The following is a 25,807-nucleotide window of genomic DNA, read 5'->3' on the forward strand; positions in this document are numbered from 1 at the left end:
GTGGAATATTTGAGAGCTCTCTTTTCGGTGTTTATAAAAAGCGTCCCGCTAGATAAAAGTTAGTTTCGATTGAGAATTTGTACTGAGAGTGTATTAGCTCTGTTATTGCGAGTCATTTCGCTGTGTTGTTTTTCGTATTTGGAAGTAAATACGTGTATAACCGTTGAGTTTACGGTGTTGTACGATATTTGCTTAATTGCTGATGATTAATTTAGCAGTTGTTGACGCTCTTTCCTGTACATAGTGTAAATAAATTTCCTGTATTTTTAATCAAGAACTGTGTCGTCCTTTCAAGAAAGTTGAAAGCCGCACCAGATCTGTTACAATACTTTAAATAATTTCAACTGTTCTAGAGTATTTGAAAATTATTTAAGTTTTTGAAATTCTTTGAAAAGTTCTTCAAACGAACTTTTCAAAGATTCGTGAACGAATAAAACGAAGAAATAAAATAACGGTCTACTATTTTCGAGAAGCATTTGGAATCTTGTGGAATATTTGAGAGCTCTCTTTTCGGTGTTTATAAAAAGTGTCCCGCTAGATAAAAGTTAGTTTCGATTGAGAATTTGTACTGAGAGTGTATTAGCTCTGTTATTGCGAGTCATTTCGCTGTGTTGTTTTTCGTATTTGGAAGTAAATACGTGTATAACCGTTGAGTTTACGGTGTTGTACAATATTTGCTTAATTGCTGATGATTAATTTAGCAGTTGTTGACGCTCTTTCCTGTACATAGTGTAAATAAATTTCCTGTATTTTTAATCAAGAACTGTGTCGTCCTTTCAAGAAAGTTGAAAGCCGCACCGGATCTGTTACAATACTTTAAATAATTTCAACTGTTCTAGAGTATTTGAAAATTATTTAAGTTTTTGAAATTCTTTGAAAAGTTCTTCAATTTTGTCTCTTATCAAGAAAATAAAGTATGAATTGTCCAAATGGCCAGAATATTACTCTTTCGTTCTTATTTTCTGAATCTCTACATCATTTCTTTTAAACCATTTTCTACAATTTGTATGCTGCAGAGGTTCCCAAACTTCAGATCTCCGCGGACCCCCTCAGGAAAAATCACTAACTTCGCGTACCCCTCCTCCCCCGCGCGCGCAAAAAAAGTTATTTGACACAGTTTAATCTATTTTTTTTCTAATTATTTTTACGCTTTTTTTCCTTTTAATTTACTAATTCATTGTTCTGTATGCTTTTCAGATCTCTTGTTTGGTTTTATTTCTTATTAAACATTATTACTTTGAGTTATGGAAGTAAAATTTTATTTGAAATTCAATTAGGAATAAAAATGATATGACCAAATTTCTGCAACAAGTTTTCTAATAAAAATTAGCTTTCGAAGTTAGTCAACAAAACACTGTTAGCTTAGTTTAAGTGTGTTAAATTTTCATATAAGTTGTATTTGTATGGCGCATTAATATTTTAATTATTAACTATGGTTCAAGCAAACCTACACTGGCAGGGGCGGATACAGAAAAATCTTTTGGAGGAGGCACGGGAAATTGAATCCCCCTCCCCCGCCTTCGATGTTTCATAAAAAAGTTTTGACGACTTTATTTTTAAATGTGCGTGTTTTTTATTTATTTATTTTATTATTATTTTTTTTAGGATTCCTTAAGGTCAATTAATCTACTTCTAAGTACATGAATATTATGCACTAATATACTTTGAATGTGGACGGAATACATCTTTAACGTTTCAAGCCATTTAAATACTAAACCCATAGGCGGATTTAGGACTGAGTTCCTGGGGGGGGGGGGGCAAGTTTCTTTTTTCTTCTTTTTTCTTAATTTCATTATTTCTTTCTTTTTCTATTCTTTCTTTCTTTCTTTTTTTTGTGCAACATTAGTTGTAAACAAGGCAGGATTTAGACTTTAACATGGCCCAAAGCTATTTCAGGTTTTGGGTCTCATTTGTAGTCCCCTGGCAACTTTTCTGTAGGTGGCAAAAAAAAGGTCGTTTTTATAACCCCCACCCCATGTTGTTTTTTTTCCTGTGATACATAAGGTCATGTCTTACGTTTTTTTTTTTTATTATTATTATTGATGTGTTGCTTGATGTCCTTTCGAATTGAACTTAAGAGGGGAAAGGCATCCTTTTAAGTGGGGTATAAAATATCTCCAATTTTAGGGGGTCCGGGTTCTCCCTCGGAAATTTTTTTGTAAAATCAATATGAAATTTTGCATTTTGAAGCCTTTTAAGGGGTAATTGGAACTACAAAAATCTCGGGGGAAAAAATAATAGGCAAACATACTCTTTTGCAAATTACAATAATACACAGTAAAAATTGTTTTTGAGTCGACAAATAAATGACAGCAGTCCACAGAGCATTGTTATTTGCTTACATCGACTGTCGGCTCAATTCAATTAGTTTTTGATCCCGCCTCCAACCCACCCACAATTACAACAATGAATTAAATTCAAAATGATCAATAGTAAAAAATGCTTCAAAAGAAATTGTGTACAGATTTCTAAAATAGGTAACAAGGGAGTAACATGCTGCCCATTTGGAGAATTCATAATTTATTCACTTGATAAGAAATAAAAATTGGTGTACACTTTGCTTAGGAATTTCAAAGACTGATCTAATTCTTTTGGAGGACCCGAGAACAATTAAGATTATTTAAGACACTTCATTTGTCCTTTCTAGTCTGAAAATTAGTGCTAGATTGTACAGTTTTACAGTATTGTTCTAACTTTATAAGAGAAACTGTTTTAGTTTAAAATAAAGGAAAAAAAACTATAGATTTCCCATTACATCGACTTTTTTTTTCAATTACAAGTAGTGCAGAAAACGAAAAGGAATAGAAGTAGTGTAATTTTTTTCTTCTGGCTAAACAGATTGACAGCATGCAGTAGAAGTAAATAAAAACAAGCAATACAAAATAATTTCCCAAGTACAGGATTCAGGATTAAATAAACAGCAAGATATGAAACATGTGAGTCAAAAAAATTATCTCAAATAATATGTCACAGAAACATGATAACCATGATTTTTACGTTTTTGCTGCAGGATGTGGCAAGGAGCTGAATTTGACACATTTCGGCATTTCCCTCCCTCTACCCCTCCCATTTTTTATAAATTAAAAAAGTTATGATTTGTATCTACACTTGTCCTAATTTTCAAGGTTTTCAAGCACTTTAAAATAAAATTTATTTTTTCAAGTATTCCTTTTTTTTTGGAACAAATCATGAAATTTTCGGGAGTTGCTTAATTCCTCGACAAAGTGGGTCCTTCACAAGGACGGACTTCAAGGAGCGGTGGGGGGGATCGCCCCCTCCTTGAACCGAGGTACAGGAAATTTCTTCATATATATTTAAAATATTAAAGTTCCAAAAACGCAATTTTACAATATCTTCGATGGCATAAAGAGAAAGGGAATTTTTTCCCGAAATTCAAGTCTTGAAAATGAAATCGTAGTCCCTCTCTTACTACTCTAGTCTAGAGATAGGGACTGGAACTTTCTACAGAATTTTCTTTTTTTTTTCTAAATTCAAGTCCCAAAACCTTCATTTTATACAATGTTTTTCGAAAGAAACATAACTGTAGGACACCTTTGATTACGTAAGGGTAAGCGATGGAGCTTAGTGCACTCCTCCGAAATTTTTTAGAAATGTAAGTTCCAAAGAGTAAAAGTAAAAAATTATCACCCCCTCCTTGAAAATTTTCTGGATGCATCCTTGGCCCTTCAACAAAATGGGTGCCCTAAGCTATAGCTTGCTTAGTTTATAGGTAAATCGTTTTTTCTTTTTTTTTTTAAATCTTTGTTTCAGCTTCTAATGTGTTGAAATAACAGTCGATTATTTTAAGTATTGCATCTGAATGCATAGCTCGATCAGCTGATATTTTCAATTATATACTTGCCCTAATCGTTTCCAGTTGAAAAGAGTCGTTTTAAACACATTTTCAGCAACCCAGTGACAGCTTTACTACTTGTAATACATAGTACGTTGCCCTTCCCCCCATCAGAAAAGGACATTCGCTATACTCTTCATTTTCACTTCTGAACTATTCAAAAGACAAAGAAAATTTTTTTTTTCTTTTCAGATTTTGTTAGGTGTCTTGGTATTATGTATAAAGTCTTATCAAGACTGGGGGGGGGGGGCATTGCCCCCCTTCGCCCCTCTTATATCCGCCCATGACTAAACCCAATATAATGTCACCAAGATTCTAGACAATGAGCGGAACCTAGGAACATTGTCATAATGATTATAACACGAGGGCAAGGTTATTAAATAAACCATACCTCTCTTGAGTTTTTGAAAATTAATTTAATCATAACTTCATAACATGTACAAGTTTCACTGAAGAATTCAGAAACTATTTCTGTGTGAATTTTAAAACAATTGCTGATTTGTTCTTAATGATACAGTTGAGATACATTTTGATACTACATGCCGTTTCTATTAAAAATCATGGTTTTTCTAAGAAACTACCACATGATTTCTTTCATTCTGCATCTTTTATTAGCTGAAAAAGAAATTTATTATTTCGCAAATAGGTTCCTAGATCAAAATGACTCTTTTAGGTGCGCCTACACATTAAAAAAAAAAGGTTAAGTGTAAAGAAGAATTAATGAACGAATCGCGACAATGCGGTCTCTTGAATTTGAAGCCAATGAGTTAAATGTATTCTGCAACTATGGGCCTCTGACTCCAGTAATACTTCTTTAGCAAACAAAAATGCTTTTATTCAAAATACGCTGTGTGTGTGTGTTTTGTGTTCTTTTAGCTACGGGGTAAAAAAAAGTGCCAAGGAAAGGTCAGTTAAAAAGTAATAAATAAAATAGTAATTAATCCTTTTTGGGGGGGGGGGGGAGCACGGGGGACACGTGCCCCCCCCCCTCCTAAAATCCGCTACTGTACACTGGCAACGTCGCAATCCTGTGATTAGGATCTGGTTAACTTTCACAATGCTGCCTGCTTAAGCAGCCTTCGCTTGAAATTTTGAATGAAAATTTTGGAGCAAAAATTTTATTTACAGAATAGTATCCCAGCTGTAAAAATGTGCTTCAATGTTTGCATTTTACGAAAAAAATAGTTTTATAACAATAGAAACTTTGTCATGTATACTAAATTAATTAATGTGTAGTGTGTTCACTTCCGACAGTTCCTGGGGGGGGGGGGGGGCTACGTTCTGCATGTACTTAGGCAAAACATTTTTTATTCCTCATAAATGTGCTTTCTTTTAGGGTTAAAATATCATTACTCGTCCTTCTATCTCAATTATATCTAACGTTTTAGCTGGATTGCACTGCGGAGCTCCTGGCATGCAATCGCGAACCCCCCGGTGTTCGCGGACCACAGTTTGGGAAACTCTGCAGTAGAGCATTTGAGTCTGGGGGGGAGGGGGATGTTGGAGAAATGATCAAAAACAAACTACACTAAAAGCCGATATGAGCAAATGACGATATGCTTTTTTTTCTCCTCTCTGTCGATTAATGTCAACAGTTTGTCGGGCAAGCAATTTTTATTTTGATTGATCTTGATTTGCAAAAGAATGCATAACTTTTAAAAGACTTTTTTTGCCTATTTTTCTTCATATTTTTGTAGTCTCAATTACCCCATTTAAGCACTCAAAATACAGATTTTTATATCTATTTTTCAAAAAATTTCCCTAGGGGGGGGGAGGGGAACCCCCGGACCCCGGAACTTATGGATGTTCTACACCTGACTTAAAGAGACACTCTCCTGTTATCCTTGCCGCTACAAGGGGAATAAAAAAAAGAAGAAATTAAAATGAAAATAACAACAGTTCAACAGTGGAATCATTAAAAATCGAGGCAAAAAAGGTCTATGTTAAATATTTTTATGCGTGTATGTGTGTCTATATGCATGCATGTGTGTGTGTGTTAGGGCAATGTGTGAATCCGGGCCCCTCCCGAAAAAAATTTCTTTATACGGTCTTGACACGGGGATGACAGTATTTACATATTATCGCAATTAGACAAAAGATTACATACTCATTTGTACGGTGTAACTTGTACATTTATAAACTTTAAATTATTATTTAGTAATGAAGGTTATGTCATGATCCCCCTCATCAACCAAGACTAATCTTGAACCGTGTTTTTTTTTTTTTAATTTCAAGTACTTACTGGAGGAGGGCTCACCTCAAATTTTATTCCTGCGTCTTGAAATTCCTAGCTTTTTTCATCTGAATGTCTAATTTATTTTGTATTGGCTTAAACACCACACTCTATTATTTAATTCATAAATCTCCTGTCACCGTCCCATTGAGAGCAGAAAGTAGCGAAACACGTCATCTAACGAGAGAATCTAAATAGGATAAGATGGCGATTGCCCGTTATTCGCTGTGTTAAAACATTTGCGCAAAGGAAAAAAAATTATCCTTGTATTTCAATTTATTGAATGAAAAGGAGAATCTCTTAAGATTTTATCTTTGCAGAAACTATTGTTCAACGGTTGTTCTTCCTGATAAATCTGGAAAATGCATCGTAAGAAAACTCACCCTACTCAGACAATGGAAGACACGAAAATATTTTGCAACTTAAAACACTAAGTAACTCCCCTGAGTAGTAGATATTACTAAATTGCAACGATTTGCTATGATACAAGTATGTTCTAGCTAGTTAGAAAAAAAAAGAAGTGGTATTTATCAGCACAAAAATAATTCGCAACTCCAGAACTCGAATACGCTACCTTGCTGTGATTAGTAATACTAAAGAAAAAGGTAAAACATTACATTCCACGTGTTTTCTTTTGGGGTAAATTACAGGCTTCAAACAGTTTGTGCTGTAATGTAATTTCAGAAGAATAGAAAAGAAAACTTCCCACAAAAACGATAAAAAATCTCTTATTCACTAAGCGTCAAAGCAAGTTATAAGTTACGGCATGCGTTTGTTTTACCTTTTTCATCCGCTGTTAGGCAGTGACTGCAGCGCCCCCTATAGTTCATTGGAGTTGCGAATTAGATTAATCAGTACAAAGTCAGCATTTTAAAATAGTTACATAAAAATGTTTTGATCTTCTAAAAAATTTAAATAACGTTTTCTTCAGGTATTAAAGATTGTAAAGGAGGCGGAGTAGTAGACAATGGCTCAAACTCAAGATTAAGAATGGTAAATTGATATCAAATGATTGTAAACAGTAAAAGAGCAAAAGAATGAACGCTCAAATACGTATACCAATACAAGAAATCAAAATATTAAAGGGAAATTCGCAACTCCAACGAACTATAGGGGGCACTGCAGTCACTGTCTAATGGCCGACGAAAAAACTAAAACAAACGCAAGTGGTAACGAAGAAAATGCTAGTAAGTCTAGTAAATTTTGTTCGTATGCATGATTTTTTCGCTTTATTCTTTTTAAATTAATTTTCAAAGTCTTGTTGATATTTTGGCCCACGTAGAAAGAAATGAGAATTCAAGAAGCATTACTAAACGTTAGAAATTAATGCAAAATACGCAGTTCGTAGTTCTAAGCAGCCGTTTCCACGATGTTGAATTCGATATTTATCAATTCTTGATAAAACTAAATAATAATTGTGGCCTGACAAGAATAACAATTAATGCTAGAAAATTTAATTATATGACATTGCGAATTATTGTCAAAAGAAGATGATAATTCTTTGCTTTGCTTGGCTAGCGCTAATTGTTTTGCATTTGTAGCTGAATTATTTTTCTCAAATTGCCGAATCGGTTCATTTAAAATTTTTCTGTTTGGTATGTTTTTAATTTCTGAGTTATAATTTAATTATGTCATGCTATACAAATCATCAACAAAATTCTCACGGATATATATGGTGGTAGTTTTCTTTTCAATTGATGTACCATTATTTCTTTTTAGTTATCGAATTCTGTAATCTTTCTTCCATTTTATTCCACTCATGATAAAAAATAAAAATGGTTTAACTAACATGGGCGGAATCTCGCCAAGGATACTTAGCTCGCACAATACTAAAACTATAACCCTAAACAAATTTGGCGAAACCTTTCAGCTGAGAATAAAAGCAACAAAATAAATTCTTTTTCGGTTAAACATTTTTCATTTCATTCTACGATAATATATTCAAGAAAAATTTTTGCATACTGTCTATTCCAACTAAATGCTGCTGTAAAATATGGTTTGTTAAATTAATTTAAGATTAAAAAAAACCCCATATTCTTACAAATTCACACAAAACAATAAAAATTTTACCTGGTATAACGTTATCCAAGTTTGCTAATCCAGAGTTTTCTGGTGTTAACGCGCTTTCACCATTTCTCAATCAAATCACTTTTTAGAGGGAAATAAAGAAAACTAACATTATTTTGAGGAGCTCGAACACTTTCTGTTGCTGAAAGCAATCCAAGACACATCGAATGCGTTAATAAATACTCAGAACAAACTGCCTATGTTTAAGTCAACAGACATACGTGGAACGCATTGTGGCAATGTTTTAGTTTTTTGGGCAGTTTTGTAAATCACCGCAAGGTAGCGTATTCGAGCGCTGGAGTTGCGAATCGATAAATCTTCAGTTTATAAATTATTAAAACATGAAGAATAACCGAATCCTTGAAAAAAGTCTTAGAATAAGAGACAAGGCAATAATATCGCTAAAAATAATTAGAAAAAAATGATTCGTAGTAGCTTAACAACATAGCAGAACATAGTAGCAGACAAGTTGGTTTCGTTTTTATCCTATTTACAGCGCCCTCTACTTACTTTCCATTCCGAGGCAAAAATCTGAAGACTGGACTAACATTACTTTAGTATACTTCCACAAGATGGCGCAGTAATAGAAATTGCTTGACTACCATAGGAACAGCAGAGAAATAGCACCGCTCTTTAAAGCAAGTTGTTAAACATTGTTGGTTGTTCTGTCGTATGGTAAACATTGAAAGATCGGTGCTCTCTTTCTGTCAGTTTTTACTTTAAAAAGTGAAGAAATGTAAATAATGTTGAAAATCTTGAACAGTATTCATGCTTTCCCTCAGTGCATGTATTTACCCTTCAACCACGCTGACTTTTCTCATACTCAATACTGTGTTTACAGTTAATATTTAAATCCCAAATTATGTGGTTGTTACATGGGTAAGTATTTTATTTAAATAATTCTGATCATTATCCTTTGATCGATGTTCAAACATACGGCTTGTGTATTGTTCCCCCTGAATTGCAATCTATTCATTGAAAATTTCATTTTGCCTATTCATTCATATATTTCATTAAAATTTTATATCTGTTATAGTATCATTAATAATATAATAGATAAATATATATTTTGCATGTTTCTAGTTGTTTATATTTTTTCTGATAATTGTTCAAACCTACCACTTCTCAGATCCTTTGGTGTAGTTATAATTGTTTTCATTTCATTACGATTTGATTTACTGATTTTAAAGCTACACACTTTTTTCATCCGTAACAGGGGAGGTGAAAAAGTAGGACGTAACAGGGGACATGAGATCTCAGAGACCGCTCTATTTAGAAGTTTTTTAAAAACTGTGTAATTAGGATACATTCCTGTAATTTCTCTTAGATGTTCTTTGAGTTTTTATTAGCATGGGGGGGGGGGATTTTATTTTTGAATTTTGAATCGAAATATACCTTTACCGAGGAAACTTTGCTATAATCTTAAGAGTTTTCGAGAAAATTATATGCTGCAGTAAATTACTAATTACTTGTAATGAAAATGAATAAATTATTTATTATGATTTTATTGTAGTTCTTTAATATATACCAAACATTTTAGTATCAGAAAATTGATTATATCACGTTACGGTAACATTTTGACAGCCCTTTAACTATTAGTATTTCGAGAAATAATTCAGCCTTCATTGTCCTTAGAAAATCCTTGCCTAACGTTTGTGAACATTTCAAACAACTCTCAACCTCATATAGAATATTTTGCATCACCTCGGCATAACACGGATAAAATAAATGAACCTATATAGGCGGTTTTAACGTTAAGAGAGAAGTCGAAAATTGTAACACTGAAGGGGAGGTGCGGTCACACAGAGCTCTTCTAAAGAATGCAATGAAATTTAAACCAGATGCACTTGCTTAAAGATACTGATAAGCAAGGAGGGTGTTCAAGGTCACAAAACAAAAAGCTATTGAGAAAAACCATTCAATCGGACAGAAAATGAAATAGAGGTGATCGGATGAACCTCTGAGTGGTCTGTGAGACCGCACCTCCCATGTTAAGGGTTAAGTTATGTGAATTAGAAACTTTTTAACTAAGTTCCAGCAGTTATGTATATATTGTTATTAACAAAGTTTGGAATTTTGTTTCGGTGCATAGATTCATTATTTTAATTGTTGATTTAGATTAGTGATTTAAAACTATTTATTGAAAGGAGAACAGCAAAATAGCAAGGCATTGACATGACTCTACAGTAATAAGTCAATCATTCAATGCCTTATTATTTGTTGTCTGAACTTTTATTTGATTGATTTGTTTTGGGGATTATTTTGATGCATCAATACATAAATAATGCTTTTTTATAGCAATGAATAGTTTTGCTTGCTGAAATTATTTGAGTCCTGATAATAAGCCCTCGTGTAAACCCAAGTAACAATGAAGGGCTGTTCATGTTCATAAATGAACCTTTTCTGCCTTGTCACACTTCACCTTACCAATTCCCTTAGTGAGTTTAGTTTGTTTAGAGATGAGGCTTTTGAAATGTTAAATCTGCTTAAAGAATTCAAATTCATATGATTTGTTACTAATGGTTAAAAATTTTGAACTGCATGAATTCAGTAAGTTATCGTGGACCAAAGACTGCAATCCATTATCTGAAACAGGCAGCAGATTTTTTTCTTGAGAATTTACAATTGGATTTGTCTTTTAATAAAATGCTCTGGGATGCAACAGAATTATTCCACAAGATTCCCAAATGAGTTGGAGCCAATGCAGCCACATCAGAGTTAAACAAAAGTGCTGCATGAGCACTTATTTTCTCGGAAATGAAGATGTTAGTGTTTTTGCCAGCTGAAAATTTTACATGTGCAGGACAAAAAGTTGAAAAAATTGCTCCAAAAAAATATTTTGCAAGGCATAAAGTTTTTCGCAATTAAGAAGGGCTCACAAACGCAAAAAATAAGTGCTTTCGGTGGTCATTTGGTATATAACCCTGAATTAAAATTTGAATCAGAGATTTGTTTTTCACAATTAATCAAGCTAGTCACACCTTAGAACGCAGATTCGACTTAATGAGTACCCACTTCAATCATTTTTAATTTTTGTACATTGAATATGATTTAAAACATACCTTTAATAATGTGTTAATCAAACACCCCAAAAGATTTGGAAATAATGTTGACTGATGGAGAATTGTGGGGCAAACACATTTAATTTAGCGGACGAAATATTGTCCGGTTCGGTAAAAAGCAAGTGCCAATTGAAGTAATTATTACGAATTTCCTCTATAGATATTGTGCAAAATCTTGCTATTTATTTTTGAATTTTACTATCTTTGCTTATAAGTGACAATGCTGCCGTGTACAGGTAAATTGCAGTATCTGCAGAAATGAGTTTTCGAGATATTGGAAGAAATTTGTGTTGGATTCAATATTAATCTTAGTGGAACATTCAAGTTAGACGTTTTTACGCACCTTTTTTTAAAAGGAAGCCAAATAAGCAAGCTTGTACAATAAAGTTAATGCACAACAGATGGCAAAAATTCAAAAAAATAAAAAAATTGCAATTATTGCTCTTTACCTGCACACGGCAGTGTGAGAACAAGGAGGTTTTAAAAATTGAAGTTAAAAAAAAATTCTTATGCTCCACTACTCTTCAAGATAAGTGAAATAGCTTAGCAACATCGGCTATTGAGCATGAAATAGCTGAAAAAATCGATTTAAAAAAAATAATCAGAGTGGTTGTAAAAATCTAAAAGTCCAGAAAAAATCCTTTAGATGTTTTGTTTGTTGAAGAGTCAGTTAGTTGTCCTAATATTCCTCACAAAAGCAATGTGGATCACAGTTAAGGATCTTTGACCAGGGGATCCAATCCTTTTCAACGGCAACCATAACACCCACCGACAGCGGTTCATAGCGACAAAATTTCTAGTACAGTCATATCGAGAGATTCTACTGCCTGGCAGTTTAAGAAAGCAGCTGAAATTGAATTTGTATGAAAGAACGTGATTAATTTTAGAAGTGTGTCCAAATGTGCCCCCTATCTGCTCTCAAATGTGCCTCCAGTCTGTTTCAAAGTTCTGCTCAAAGTTTAAATTAGACAAATATCCTAACCAAGACACAGTCAGAGCACATTTCAGAACACTTTCTTTTTAAGGGAATCTTTTGAAACACATTTTAGTGTTCATTTCAAGCAACTGGAATACTTTTTCTGAATCAAAGCGTTCCAAAAACGCGTTCCCAATAAATACTAGTAAATTAGAACGTATTGTTATTCCTTATCATATTTGTTTCATTATTATTGTCTGTGTTTATTTATAGTTTTATTATACTAAAAATGTAAAACACATTCTGTTTTAAAATTTTATTTTTTAAAAATATATTGAGCTGATTATACTTTGAGGTAATTACTACTAGAAAGTAGACACATTATTATGGTAATTTTTTTGACTCTTTTTTTTCTACTTTAATTTATAGTTTTAATGAAAATATGTTTTTTTGTTATGTTTTTTTTTTACTTGCTTGATCTGTTAGATTCATTGACAGTTTATGTTGTTTAATTTTTTTTTATTGTAGGGGGGAGCACTTGGCATTTTTGTCCAGGGAGGCAAAACTGCTAGAGCCAGCTCGGGAGGGGGAGGGCGGAATGTGCGGGGAAGCCATCTCCTGAAATATTTGGTTTTTTATTGCAAAAATCATGCAAATGTAATGTTAATCGGTTTTGAACTGCCTTTTCTTTTGGTGAGCCTCCCCAAACATTTTCTCCAACTATAACACTGTATGTGTAATTTTATTTTACTGTACCATTAAGCTTTTCTTTCATTCATTTTCTTTCATTCCAGGCTATTAACTCAATTTCTCTAAGTCCCTGACATTCTTGCAGCCTTGTTGAGGCTGTGCTGCTCTCCAGAATGATAGGCTTTTCTGGTCACAACATTAGCAATGCAGCTTTCTCACGCAAGTGCATCTTGACCCTTGCTGTGGGAATCACTTTTGGATTCAGCTTTGCGTATGTCCTACTAAGCGTTGTGGCCTGGGAGAAGACGGATATGTTTGGAAGTGCACTGTGGAAGTTTTCGATGGTGGAAGGGAACAGGGCGCACCATGATCCCCATTCGCACGTGGACCTGGAAGATGCTGTCGGTCCAGATTCACCGGTATCTTTCCACAGGCACGATGAAGAATTTCACAAAGGTATGTGATGCAATTTTTGTGTATTGTGGTGGAACCTCGATAAGTTGACTTCCTAACACAGAAGCAAGTGTCAACTTGATGGGTTTCTATAATTTCATTACTTATTGTATTACTTATTTACTAGTACTTGTCATTCAGGTTATATAAACCATTCCCTGTGAATGAAACTTTTTGAAAGGTTTTATAATAAAATAAATAGCATCAAATTGGAATACCTCATGAGAAAGAATCCATATTATTGAAAAGATGCAAAAGCTCTGTGTCCTTGTCTGTTATCAAGTGGTGCTATACAAGCTTCGGCCCATGGACGCCAATATGCAAAATTTTAGGGGAGCACCTATTCTTCGGCCTCCACCCCAGCAGATCTTTTCCAGCTATTGATCATTATTTTCATCTGACTTTCAACGTTATCAACCATTTTTTCCCTTGGTTTCTTCTCATTCTGCTGTAAAATATATCTTTGTTATCTTTGTAATCATGTATTCTTCATCATTCTGCTGGACGTGTTCGGGCCAGTGGGTCCTTTGCAACTTGATGCGATTCACAATGCCCTCAATGCAATTCAACATTGGTCAACCCTAAATAACAAAGAGTAACTCCATCACCTTCAAATCTAATTTCTTGCTGATCTATTAGATCAATATTATATTTCTTTAGCTAACTCATGTATCTTACGTAGTTTAAGCATTATCCTGACATTCCACACTGTCACTAGTGCAGCCAGAGTTTCCTTTTTAGAGCGAGATTTTGGATGAAAACATTTATTGCATGTATTTTAACTACTATGTTAGAAAGGGCAGTAATGTTAAAATCAAGGCCTCTGGAGGGTGTTTTTACCCCCCAAACACCCCCTTCGCTGCGCCACTGCACGCAGACATATTCAGATCCAAATCCTTTTGACAGTCTCATTTCATTTTAAGACTGCTCATAATTTTTTTCTGTTGGGTTAGTTTCATTACAAGGTTCTTTTTTTCGAGGTTGGATTGTTAGCCTGACGATAAACTTATAACACTAGATATCCAATTAAGTCGTTTTACAACATGCATTTACTATGTTGGAATTGTTCTACTCCAGTCACTCCTCAAAAACTCCTTGTCAATCAGGTCAATTAAAGAGATAGTCCTCCTTGCTCATGTTCGTACTTTCTTCCTTTGGAGTACTAACCCAGGGTACATTTCTCTGCAACCAGGGCCGGATTTAGGGGAGGGCAGGCGGGGCTACTGCCCCTGGGTCTCCACAGCAAAGGGGCCCCCACAATAAAATTTTTACAAAATATCCTAACTTTCACGGGTTGAAAATATCGGATATATATCAAAGTATCGGATATTTTCGAAAATATGATGATCTTTTCGAACCCTGATTAGGGGCCTCCACTCCTTCGTTGCCCCAGGGCCTCCACACTTCCAAATCCGGCCCTGCCTGCAACACTTTTCTTTTATAGCATGTAGCCTTCAATAGTGCAGGGTGTGGATGTGGAAATTCCACAGGGTACATAATAGCTCTTTCGAGAAAATATTTTATCGAAGAAGAAAACTCTCAGTGTAAAATTTTCCAAAAATGGTCAATTCTAAAGGTTATTAGAAGAAGAAAGAGTTGTCTAGAATAGCAAGTGGAGGTCAACTTGCAGGCATGTTGATTTACCAGAATGCTCAAGTTGTTTGTGTACCGAGTTACCAGAGTTACACTGTATTATTAATAGGTTCGTTTGTATCTGGGTGGTGTAAAATGGATTTATTTTGTAGTTGTCTCGACCTGAAAAGGTAAGGTAAAACTCATTACATATCTTGTGCTTGGTTAGTAGAATGACCAAATGTTTCCAGCCTAGTGCTGAGGGAAAAAAAAGCATTGTAGGTGGTGTAGAAGGGCTGGCAGTGGGGTAGCCAGAAATATTTTTTTGGGGCAGGATATTGTTACTAGAATACTGTTAGGTATAGTACTTCTAGAATACTGTTCTAGTATTGCATAAATGAGTTTTTTGCATGTGTTAAGTCTCTCTACATAAAAATGTTTCTTTTTTTAATCTTTTAAAATTTATTCCTTTAGTCTGGAGCAGAACTTAAATTCTAAAAAATAAGCATGGAGGGGTAAAATTCTTCAGGACTTATTTTCATATAAAAATAGTGTCTGAATTCTGCCTAATGTGTACAAATCCTTGTAAAACTGAAAAGAAGTACAGGAGCTCGCATTCATGTTAAGCATTTAACTTGTCTTGCATAATTACATTTATCAATTCAATAATGGATAAATGGAATCAATAAAAAAATAATTACAGGTAATAAAACCATTGCTTTTCCCATTAAAATAATGTTACAATGAACACTGATCCATATTTATGGATAAAATACACATCCTATTTTCTTTTAAAGCAAGGCTTTTGTCAGCAAAGGGCTTTTTTTTTTTATGACTTTTCATCCACAAGCTCACTTATTTTGCACTGAAAAAGGGTTTCCTTGGAACCCCGTAACTCGTGTCTGCAGCAATCTGTGCAATCAAATGTTATTTGCTTTTTACTTTTCTTGCACAAAGGTATTTATTCAACTTGACAAAACAGTTAAAATCCTAACAAATTTTGAAGCAAAAAGTTTTCACGAATCTGACTTTCTTTTACTACTTTGTAAAACAGAAGCAGAAAGTAAAAGTTTTTTTTTCTTTATTTTAAGCCTTGATGCTTAAAAATTTTCTTGTTCCCCCCACTTTTACACATATAGGCGTCTATGTTTGGTGTAGAGATATGAACACTTTTAAAATAATAGGGGATCCAACTGGTTTATTGTACTGTGTGACAAAGCTTTACACACATTGTAACAATTCACGCATCATTTTATCCTGTACAAAGCAGCAGTCTGTATCTTTAGCTGGGAAGTAAATTTTAGCATATAACCTATGTTTCATATCCCCTTTTAAAGCACTGGGGTCTGGCCGCTTTCTGGATAACAACAGGTTTCGGTTTCGTGCCATCAATGCTAGCTGTAAACAAGATTGTTATGTGTCTTTGGAAAAAAAAATCACCAGAGTAGCTTTCTGACAGTTAAGACTAAGTTTTACCGTGCAGAGCTATCTAAAACAAGTCATCAACTTTATAATTGCAACGAACTTTCTAATGTTTAATTATTTCATTCTCGAAATTAAATTTTTTATTCCTGAAATAATTTATCTGCATAGACTTTTTTTTCAATCTAAGTGATTCCCAAAATAGTGTTCGTGTCCATATTTGAGGGTCTGTACGAGAGAGGATTCTAATACCAGGGGTGCCCACCTAGGGGTGGTCACTGCCCAGACTGAGCTATTGAAATTTTAAGGGGGAGGGAGGTTGTTTTGAGGGATTTTTTTCTCATGGGGGGGGGGGTCTTTGTGATATTTAGGGCTAAGTGCCTATTGTATTACCCCTGCTAATACATTAGTCTTTGTGCCGGGGATTTGAAAACTGTTTGCACATTGAGGTAGTCCACATTTGAGGGGTGCCTGTCAGAAGGGATCATACTGTATATACTGGAAAGAAAATATTTTATGATCTGTTAGGTGAATTTAAACTTGAAATAAAAAGTATACTGAACCTCATATCACCATTATGCTCTTAACAAACAACAGCACATGGTTAAAATACAGATACAATTAATATTATTAAAACTTTAATGTAACAGTACGATTAAACTGTTTAGAGCTATGGAACTTTATCACTGAAAAGTAATAAGAACTAAGAGGGGAGGGGAGGTGTTAAAAATATAAATTCTCCTCTTTTCATCCGCCAAAACATATAAAAATTTAAAAAGCAAATTAGTTGGGGGATACAATATGTTGGGAGAAATAAAGTTTATTAAACAACTTAAAACGTATTCAGCAACTGATTAATTACCTCTCTTCTTACTTTGCTTTAAAGCAGGGCTGTCCAATTGCAAAGAGCCCACGGGCCTGAATTCCGGTCATTGATCACCTGGCGGGCCGCAGTTTGAAAAAGTTGAACAATAACCACTTCCCTCTTATACAATAACAATTAATTGTTGAATTATTAATTATAAAACAAAGAAACAGAAGGATTACAAAACAATTTTCTTACACTTTAATGGGAAAACTGAGGCTGATCCATCTTCTTTACAGTACAAGAGAGGTTTACTTCATATCCAAAAGCTGCAAGCTTATCCGAGAACCTAACATTCCTCGAAACCACTCAGATCAATATCATCAACGGAAAAGATCGGAGAATTGACGAGAGCAAGTTCTCAATTTCTCTTTCGAAATCAACAAAGACCGTAGAGGCAGTGAGGGGGTTCTTTATTTGTAACCAATTGGAGGCAGATTTTGCTTATCTGAAATGTTTCTCTCTTCCCTACCTGTCTCTCCCCGCCAACGTGGGGCAATACAATTTCTACGAATTCGTTTGGACACCAGCGTACAGGGTGGGAAGGACTGCTTTACCTTGACCTGTAGATGTCCTGTACCTTTTTCTCCCAATACAATGAAAGGAGTAAAAGAGCGATCAAGAGGAAATTTTGGGGACCCCGGCTTGACCAAGAATGGTAGTCTCGGATGCTTGGAGCCGCACAATATGTGCTGGGGGGCCGCCAGTTGGAAAGCCCTGCTTTAAAGGCAAATATTCCTTTTCAATTTACTATTAGGATGCAAATAAATATTACGACTGCAAGGGTGCCCACCTGGGGAGATAGGGGGGGGGGGGGTCATGGCGCAAACTGTGCTGTTGAATTTTTTCGGGTTTTTGGTTTGAGAATTATTTTTCTTGGGGGGGGGGGGGCGGCTTTGTGGTAACACACTTGCTCTTGAGGGGGAGGGGCACCCGTGACTTAGGTACTTAACATGTGGCAGAAAGAAATAAAGAGATGAAAGTGGTTTGTTTAATGATAAGTGATATAATTAATTATAAATATTAATCATTGCAAATCAACTTACTAGATAGTAAATAGGTAAATATAACATTTTTAAAAACGATCATGCCATTGTTCCAGGTTAAGCATTTAGGAAAAAAAAAAATCCCTTCAATGTTTTGAAATTAGGTTATGCCACTTGATAATGCAATCATGCTTTGAGGAATACGAATTGTGACTCACCATAGCACTGTTGTAGGGGTGTTTCATGTTCAAAAGAAAGAAAAGGCTCGGGCCCGGAACAACACCCTTTGGCTTCGTCATTAACGAATTCTCGATATCGTCATTGATATTGGCAAGCAATGATTAAACGAAACAGATTATAGCGGGGAAACGGATCGTGTTCAAGAATATAACTTCACTAATTAAATTCCCCTTAATTTGAACAATAAATTCACTTTTTTCAATGCGGTGGGGGATGACTGTCGGGTGATGAGTGATATTTTTCTGTTCGTTTTAAATTTATGCGTTTTTCGTTGCATTTTGCGGTTTGCTAAAATTCTAGAAAAGGCTATAGGGACTTGTTTTAACTTTCAAGACCTCTCATTCTCAAAACCAAGGACGAAGTTTTAGTAACTTTTTAACAAAGAGAAAGGCATAAGTCGGCCGCCGAAAAAAGATCTTTTGTTATGTCTGTCCCATTCAGGTCTTGAGTATTTTTTCTCGACCTTCATGCATATTAATGAAGGTCGTCTTTAAACTAGATCATTTTTGCATTTTTCGGCAGTTATGTTTTTTTTTTCTTTGCTGGAATAATTTTACATTTTGGTATTCCTCAGATGCATTTTTTCAAATAGTGTGAAGAAGGCAAGGACGGATGCAAGGGTGGGGCGATGGGGGAGATCACCCCCTCCTTGAGCCGAGATGGAGGAACTCTCCCTCGGCATATTTTTTATACTTAGGTTCCAGATTAATGTTACGAAAAGAGGGCTTTCCCTCGAATTTTTTCCACAGTTGTTAGTCTTGAAAACGCAATTGTAGCACAACTCTTAACACTTTAAGTGATATAGGGCTTGGAACTTTGTTCAAGAAGTTTATTGAAGTTCCAAAAACTCTGTTTTAGACGATTGAAGATGATATTTAATGAGATACTGGGGCTCTTTCCTGGAAAGTTTTTTAAATTGAAGTCAAAAAAAAAAAAAAAAAAAAAGCAGTCATTGGACACTTTTAATGACGTTAAGGTGAGGGATGGGATTCAATACACTACTCCGGGATTTTTTGAAACGGAAGTTCCAATAACAATAGTTATAATAATTTGAACCGATCTTTCGATGTTAGGGGATGTAGGCTTGGGAATTTATAAAAGTGTAAGCTAAAGTCATTCGCCCTCTCCTTGAATATTTTCTGGAAATCCTTGAAAGAAGGGCTTATTCATACAGTACAAAACGGGTGAAGTTTGAATCACCGGAACACCAATTGAAATGACCATTTTTTTTTAAATGACGGGGAAATTTATTTTTCCAGAAAGCAGGCTTTCAGCAACAATTCACCCCTGGTCTAAAACGCACTTCAAAAGGAGAATTGTCTTGAAAATATTTCATGGCGTTTTTGGGTTCACAATCTAGCTCTTGAAAACTAAAAAATTACGTAAAAATGAGAAAAAAATTCACTTCTCTCATTACCCGGACCTCTTGATAGCCATGAAATTTCATACAACAACAAGAAAGAAATTGAATGCGTACTGCTTTTTCGATTTCCTCAAAAACTCATCCTGTTCTTTTTCAAATGCCAGTGGAAATCTTTGCCTCGACCGACCCAACATTTCGTAATCACTGAAATGGTTTAATAAATCATGAATCATTCATATCTTCTTTGGTAGGTTGCTTAATAGTTTTAATCAAATGCTTCACAGTTTTTTGTCTTACCCTTTTCTTGGCAGTCAAGAAAATTTTGAAAACCTAGCGAAAAAGAAAGGTGAGGGAGGGGGATAGGGTTACAACGTTCATTGTCTGTAAAGTACTGTAATGGTATTTCAGATTGCAAGACCCTCTTGCGAACAAAGGAAAGTTGGAAAGTATTGGAAAAAATCGATTGTTTTCTTTTCTTCAATTTCGACTCGTTTTTATCTATTGATAGTCATTTATCTCTTATAATGAAGTTTTATCAGCAACGTAGACGCCGATGTTCACGAAACAAAGGAAGCTTTGAAACACCGGAGATTCTACCATGCGAATATTCTGAGCTATTTTATTTATTCTTTTTAGTATTCGAAACCAGCACGCGTCCCTGACCGCGAAGATAATGTAACGAGAGGGAATCTTGAACGTCATTTCTATTCAGTGGAATGTTCGAACAAGGAATGGTTCTTGATTTTTTTTTTTCTTGTAGTTTTTGTTGGAGTGACTGCAATTCGAACTCATTTTTCATCAATGCATTAGCTTCGGATGTGTGAAATAGTTGTAAATCGAGAATGACTGTTGATTTGCGAAAGCTTGTACTAGATCCATATTTTTATTATTAATTCGGACGTCTCTGTCAGACGCTGTTAAATCGTGATGAGACGCGTTTAATCGTTTCGAAAGCGCGGATTAGTTTTCTTGTTCTTACGCCCCGCCCCCGCAAGAATTGGTCGCTTGCATTCAGACGTTATGTTTATACAACATAATGTTTGCATATTATGCCTTAAAATGCAAAAGTGTGTCTTTTTACAGTCGTACCCATCCCACCTAAGGGTAATGGCGTACCCTCCTAAATACCACAAAAACCCCTAAAGAGCGAGACTCCCCTTCCCCCCAAAAAGAGAAAAATATCCCCCTAAAAATTTCAGTGGCGCAGTTTGTGCCATGAGCATGACCTCCCCTCCCCTAAGTGGGCACCCCTTTCTTTTATACTGCTGTTTCTGTTGTATTTATGCAAATAAATACTATGCATAAATCACTGGAATTTTTCCTGTATTAATTTGCTAGAATTAGTGGAGAACACAAGAAATATGATGTTGGATCCGCTGTCCGGCACCTTCGCAAAATTCTAATCGTAAAAGCGGCAACTTCACAAAATTTCATATCTTAAAATTAGACCTTTCCCTAAATTTCATTTGTAAAAGCAGTTCTTTCATCACTTCTAAGCTCAATCAATTGTCTAAAAGCAAGTCATTCCCAGTGAAGTACTTTAGGCAGAGCCTGATTACCGCACAGGCTAACTAGGACCGGGCCTGGGGCCTCATCTTCCTTAGAGGCCCCAATTTTTTTCAAAACTTATGCATAGCATTGAAAAATCATGCATTTTTGTGAAAATAATAAAAATTCCTCTGTTAAATAAATGTTAAGCATTATTTTGCTTTGATTTAAAGCGATAGAATAGAGAGGGGAAATCCAAAGCATTATAGGCCTTGGGACTCACGTTTAGTTAGTCGGGCCCTGCCTTTAGGCCAAAGAGATTTCAGGTTAGATTTGTGATAGCTAAACATGCTCTATATACGAAATACGACGATTTTTTTCAAAAAAAAAAAAAAAAAAGAAAGAAAAATGCTCAAAAAATAGTCCTTTTTTTTCACACAAGAAGGAAGTTCACTAAATTTTTTTTTTTTCTTCACAAAATGCGAACTTAAAAACAAAAACCTGTATCGAGCCCTGCTAGTTAAGAGTGCAACTGTGATTATGGAATGCATCCTTTCAAAAAAAAAAAAAAAGGGGGGGGGAGGGGGGGGGGGGGTTAAAAGGCAATTTGAGGATGTACAACGAAAGAACTTAAGATTAACGGGATCTGGGATTTGATGAAGATCGCTTTGTGCAGTATAAAAGGGAAAAGTGCGAATCACATCTACCTACTTTGAACAGTATTGTTACAAATTCTGTAAATAGTAATTTTCTTTTTGTGACTAATTTGTTGTAATCTGGCTAAATTTCCCGTTTATTCCATTATTTTTCATCTAAAATTATCTTAGTAACGTAACCTGTAAATAGTTTCTTGTTATAAATATACAACCCCCCCCCCCCCCCCCCCCCCCCCCCAACATTCGTATCATGTATATGGTCCCCGGATAACATTTGTGAATGGAATAAAAAGAAAACATCGAGAAGCATTTCGAATTTTGTCGAAACTTCTCTAGGATTTATAAATAGCTTCCGCGCGTGATAAAGAGTTAGTTTTGCATTTTAAACTGTCTGAGCCGTTAGCTCTGTTATTGTGCCTTTGCGCTGTGTTTTCGCGTATTTGGATGTAAATACATGTGTAACCGTTAAGTTTACGGTGTTAATTGATATTTGCCTTATTGCTATGGTTGATTTAGCAGTTGTAACTACATTTCCTGTACATAGCTGTAAATAAATCTGTGCTTTTCTCAAGAACTGTGTCTTCATTTAAAGAAAGTTTGAAGTTGCATCAAACGCGTAACAGTATGTTGTTTTGTAACATGTTGAGACGAAATCAACAATATGAACAATAATCCACTCACAACTCGAAATATGAAGTTCACACATCCTGTGAAGTACAGTATTCTTGTCCAATTATAATCTTAAATTTAATGAATGCAGGTCTGATTCAATACGTATCACTAAGTTTTTCACTCGTAGCACTAATAGTATACCCAACTCTCGATGTCCCAATGGGACCGGCTAAAACCATCGAGTTATCGATAGTTCGAGTTATGGAAAGTTTCCAGAACCTCAAAAGTTTGAGGCCCGATGAAAACTTCGAGGTAAATAATACTCGAGTTATGAACTTTGAGTTATCGAGATTCGACTGTATTATCATATGCAAGTTTTTTGCCAGATAAATAAACAAATAAAACTGATGTTAAAAAGAAGCAACTAAACTATCTGTAAACTTTCAAAGCAGGCAAGCAGAAACTAAATTCAGACGTAAAAATTCTTATTTTCAACTGGAAGAGAAACTTGACTTGGAGCTCTTATATGCGGCAGAGATCTCAAATGTTGGTTTGCTGGAAAAAGACAGGTCATTATATCTCTCCTTTCAATTTAGTCTCACATTCTATTCTTCATTCGATGTCTTACTTTTTTACTTCCTTTTACAAAAAAGGAAATATCGTATTCGCGAAAAAATTTTCACTCAAAATTCGGCCTTAATTTCCATTTTGCTCACCCCCGAATTAATGTTGAGTTTTTTTTCAACCCGAGCACACGCGGATAAGTGCCTAAGAACGTATAAACACCCGAAATATCCTTTTTGACATTCCCCGTGTTAATTACAACGACTTTTTTCGTGACGTCCGTATGTACGTATGTATGTCGCATAACTCAAGAACGGTATGTCCTACAAAGTTGAAATTTGGTACGTAGACTCCTAGTGGGGTCTAGTTGTGCACCTCCCCTTTTGGTTGCATTCGGGTGCTTCTAAAGGGGTCTTTTGCCCCTTTTTGGGGGGAAATCATTCTTAATTTCGATGTGAACTCAAGTGTTGTTATAATTTCGCGACACTTGGCGATATATCGCCAGCCTTTTGGTCGCCAAGTTTTGTCGCCAACTTGGCGACAAATTTGGTGATTTTTCTTTTGAAATCTGGTTTCAGTTAAGCCACTGGGGGGGGGGGGGGTATTTAGAGAGTAAACTATTGAATCACATTAAAATTGCCAATAATTCGAAAATTACATTAAAATTAGAGTAAAAAGAAGTCATGTGATGCACACATCAGCTCGTTTCGTCTTAACTTTACCCATTACCAATTGTAAACCCTTGCTTTCTTTTATTCCACTAAAGGTTCACACTGATTCTAAAATTTAATAATATCAGTGTCGTAAGTGAAGCAGCATTAACATTGCTGAAGTGATTTCCCGTACCGATTTGTTCGGAGTAAGATGTATCATCCACCCAGAGGATATTTTCTAGGAGTGGGTATGAAAAGGGCCATTTTCACCGTCACATGCGGGACAATCAGATTCAATTTTTGTTCCAAAAATTTGTTATAAAGCTTAATATTTTTAACAAACTGGAGAAATCACATTTTCGTATGTTTACCTTTAGCACAAAGAGACGTCAGACGTAGTTATTTTTTTTTATTACATATTTTTATTCGTTAGAAAAAAAATTAACTTGCAAGCGTCACGTGCTGGACATCTAAAGTCGACCTCTAATCATTTGTTACAGGACTTAGTTAAAATTTCTGCTCTAATAATAATGTGATGGCAAAACAAACTAAAGATATTACTGTCCGTTCTCGAAAGCAAAGACTACCACTCGGGATAGATTCCATTAAAAATAAGGGGTGATAGGTTAAGGATGGGCTCTTAGCGCTCGACTTGCTATCTTTGTCTTTTTCGACGCTACATTGGAAGAACTCCTGAACACATTACTTTGCACCATTTACTTCCGGGGTTCCCTCCATATTTCGACAAAATCAGAGCAGACCTGACGCATGCGTAAATTGGCGCTAGGTCTCAGCTAAGAGAAACAAACTGTAAAAGTCAATGCTCCAATGTAAATGGAACACATATTATTTCCTAAGAAATGATAATTTAAACTGCTGAAAAAAATTATGATGTATAGCGTCACGTGCGGGACGTTTTGCAAATTTTATGGAGGAACATATTTTTTAAATGTCAGAAACTGAATCAATACACAAAATAAAGGATTTGCTAAACACTTTATTCGAAAAAAGTATTTTAGTGAACTGAATTTATAAATTAATAAGATATTAAATGAACTACTGATGAAATATTTGGAACATGAAATGAAATATATTCTGAAGTAGGTAATTTCACCGGCATTTATACAAAACTTCACACAGAAGTATAGCCTTTTCTGACGAGGTTTACATCATAAATTTATCTCTCTATGACTCATATTATTGTTGAGAAAGGGTCATTTTTCATTTTCGTAATATACAACACGCTCGAATAATTTTTGACTAACAGTGCATTTATTCAGGAATTTGTCATAGTAGAACATACTCCTTTCTGTAAGCCTTGTATCACAGCACACCGTTTTCGTGGTGACTGGGGCAATGCTCTAATTGTTTATTGTTATTTTTGCTAAAAGACTGTTTTTAGCAATATGGGGCGGTACAGAAGAATTCGAGTAACTAGTAGATGGCTTCTGACTGTGAGGATTCTGCAGTTGAAACAGAACTTAGTTTTTTTTTCAACCTCATCCTGACCCACTCATAAGGTACTTTTGTTTTCACCCTCTGTTATATGTTGTCTTTCTTCCTCCTTTTTATTTCATTAATACTTTTATTTTCTTTCTTCTGGAAATTTTGTTTTTCTAACGCAGCTTTTTTTCTCATATCTTTCATTCTCTTTGCACTAGTAGATTTAAATCCTTCCATGTCGGTCAAACAAGTAAAAACTTTGTTAATATTTAAATATTTAGTTCTAACTTCATAAAAAAATGATGAAGCCATATTTTGGAGAAATATTCTATTAGGATAATGAAAACAATTCCTCAAAATCAAAATCCCCGCTCAGCTTTATGTATGCTATGCGTTGGAAGCTTTTCTTGTAATTGAGGGATTAAAAATCTTTCGATTTTGGTTATTTTTCTGCAATTTGTCTGGGAAATTTTGTAGATTTTTTTTTTTTTGTTTAAGCCTGATTGTTGTTGAACATGCGTCATTTGACAAACTTTTATTTTCGAGACAGACTGTGCAAATCTGGTCGACGGAACTAGTAAATAATAAAAATATCGTCTGCCTACAGAAACAAATATTAAGTACTGAAAAAAAGAAAGATGAATGAAAAGGGAAAACTCAATACAAAAA

General features: G+C 35.0%; 1 protein-coding gene across 1 annotated transcript in view; it reads left to right on the top strand.

Annotated features, from left to right (window-relative positions):
* The first annotated feature begins 13,151 nt into the window (after positions 1–13,151).
* Positions 13,152–25,807, top strand: part of LOC129224352 (glycoprotein-N-acetylgalactosamine 3-beta-galactosyltransferase 1-like) — a 123,032-nt gene continuing 110,376 nt past the window's right edge. Inside the window, exon 1 of the mRNA XM_054858795.1 lies at positions 13,152–13,277. Coding sequence (XP_054714770.1) covers positions 13,163–13,277 — 115 coding nt within the window. The 5' untranslated portion in view covers positions 13,152–13,162. The remainder of the gene's footprint in view (positions 13,278–25,807) is intronic.

The sequence above is a fragment of the Uloborus diversus genome, chromosome 6, assembly GCF_026930045.1.
Source record: "Uloborus diversus isolate 005 chromosome 6, Udiv.v.3.1, whole genome shotgun sequence".
Lineage (NCBI taxonomy): Eukaryota > Metazoa > Arthropoda > Arachnida > Araneae > Uloboridae > Uloborus > Uloborus diversus.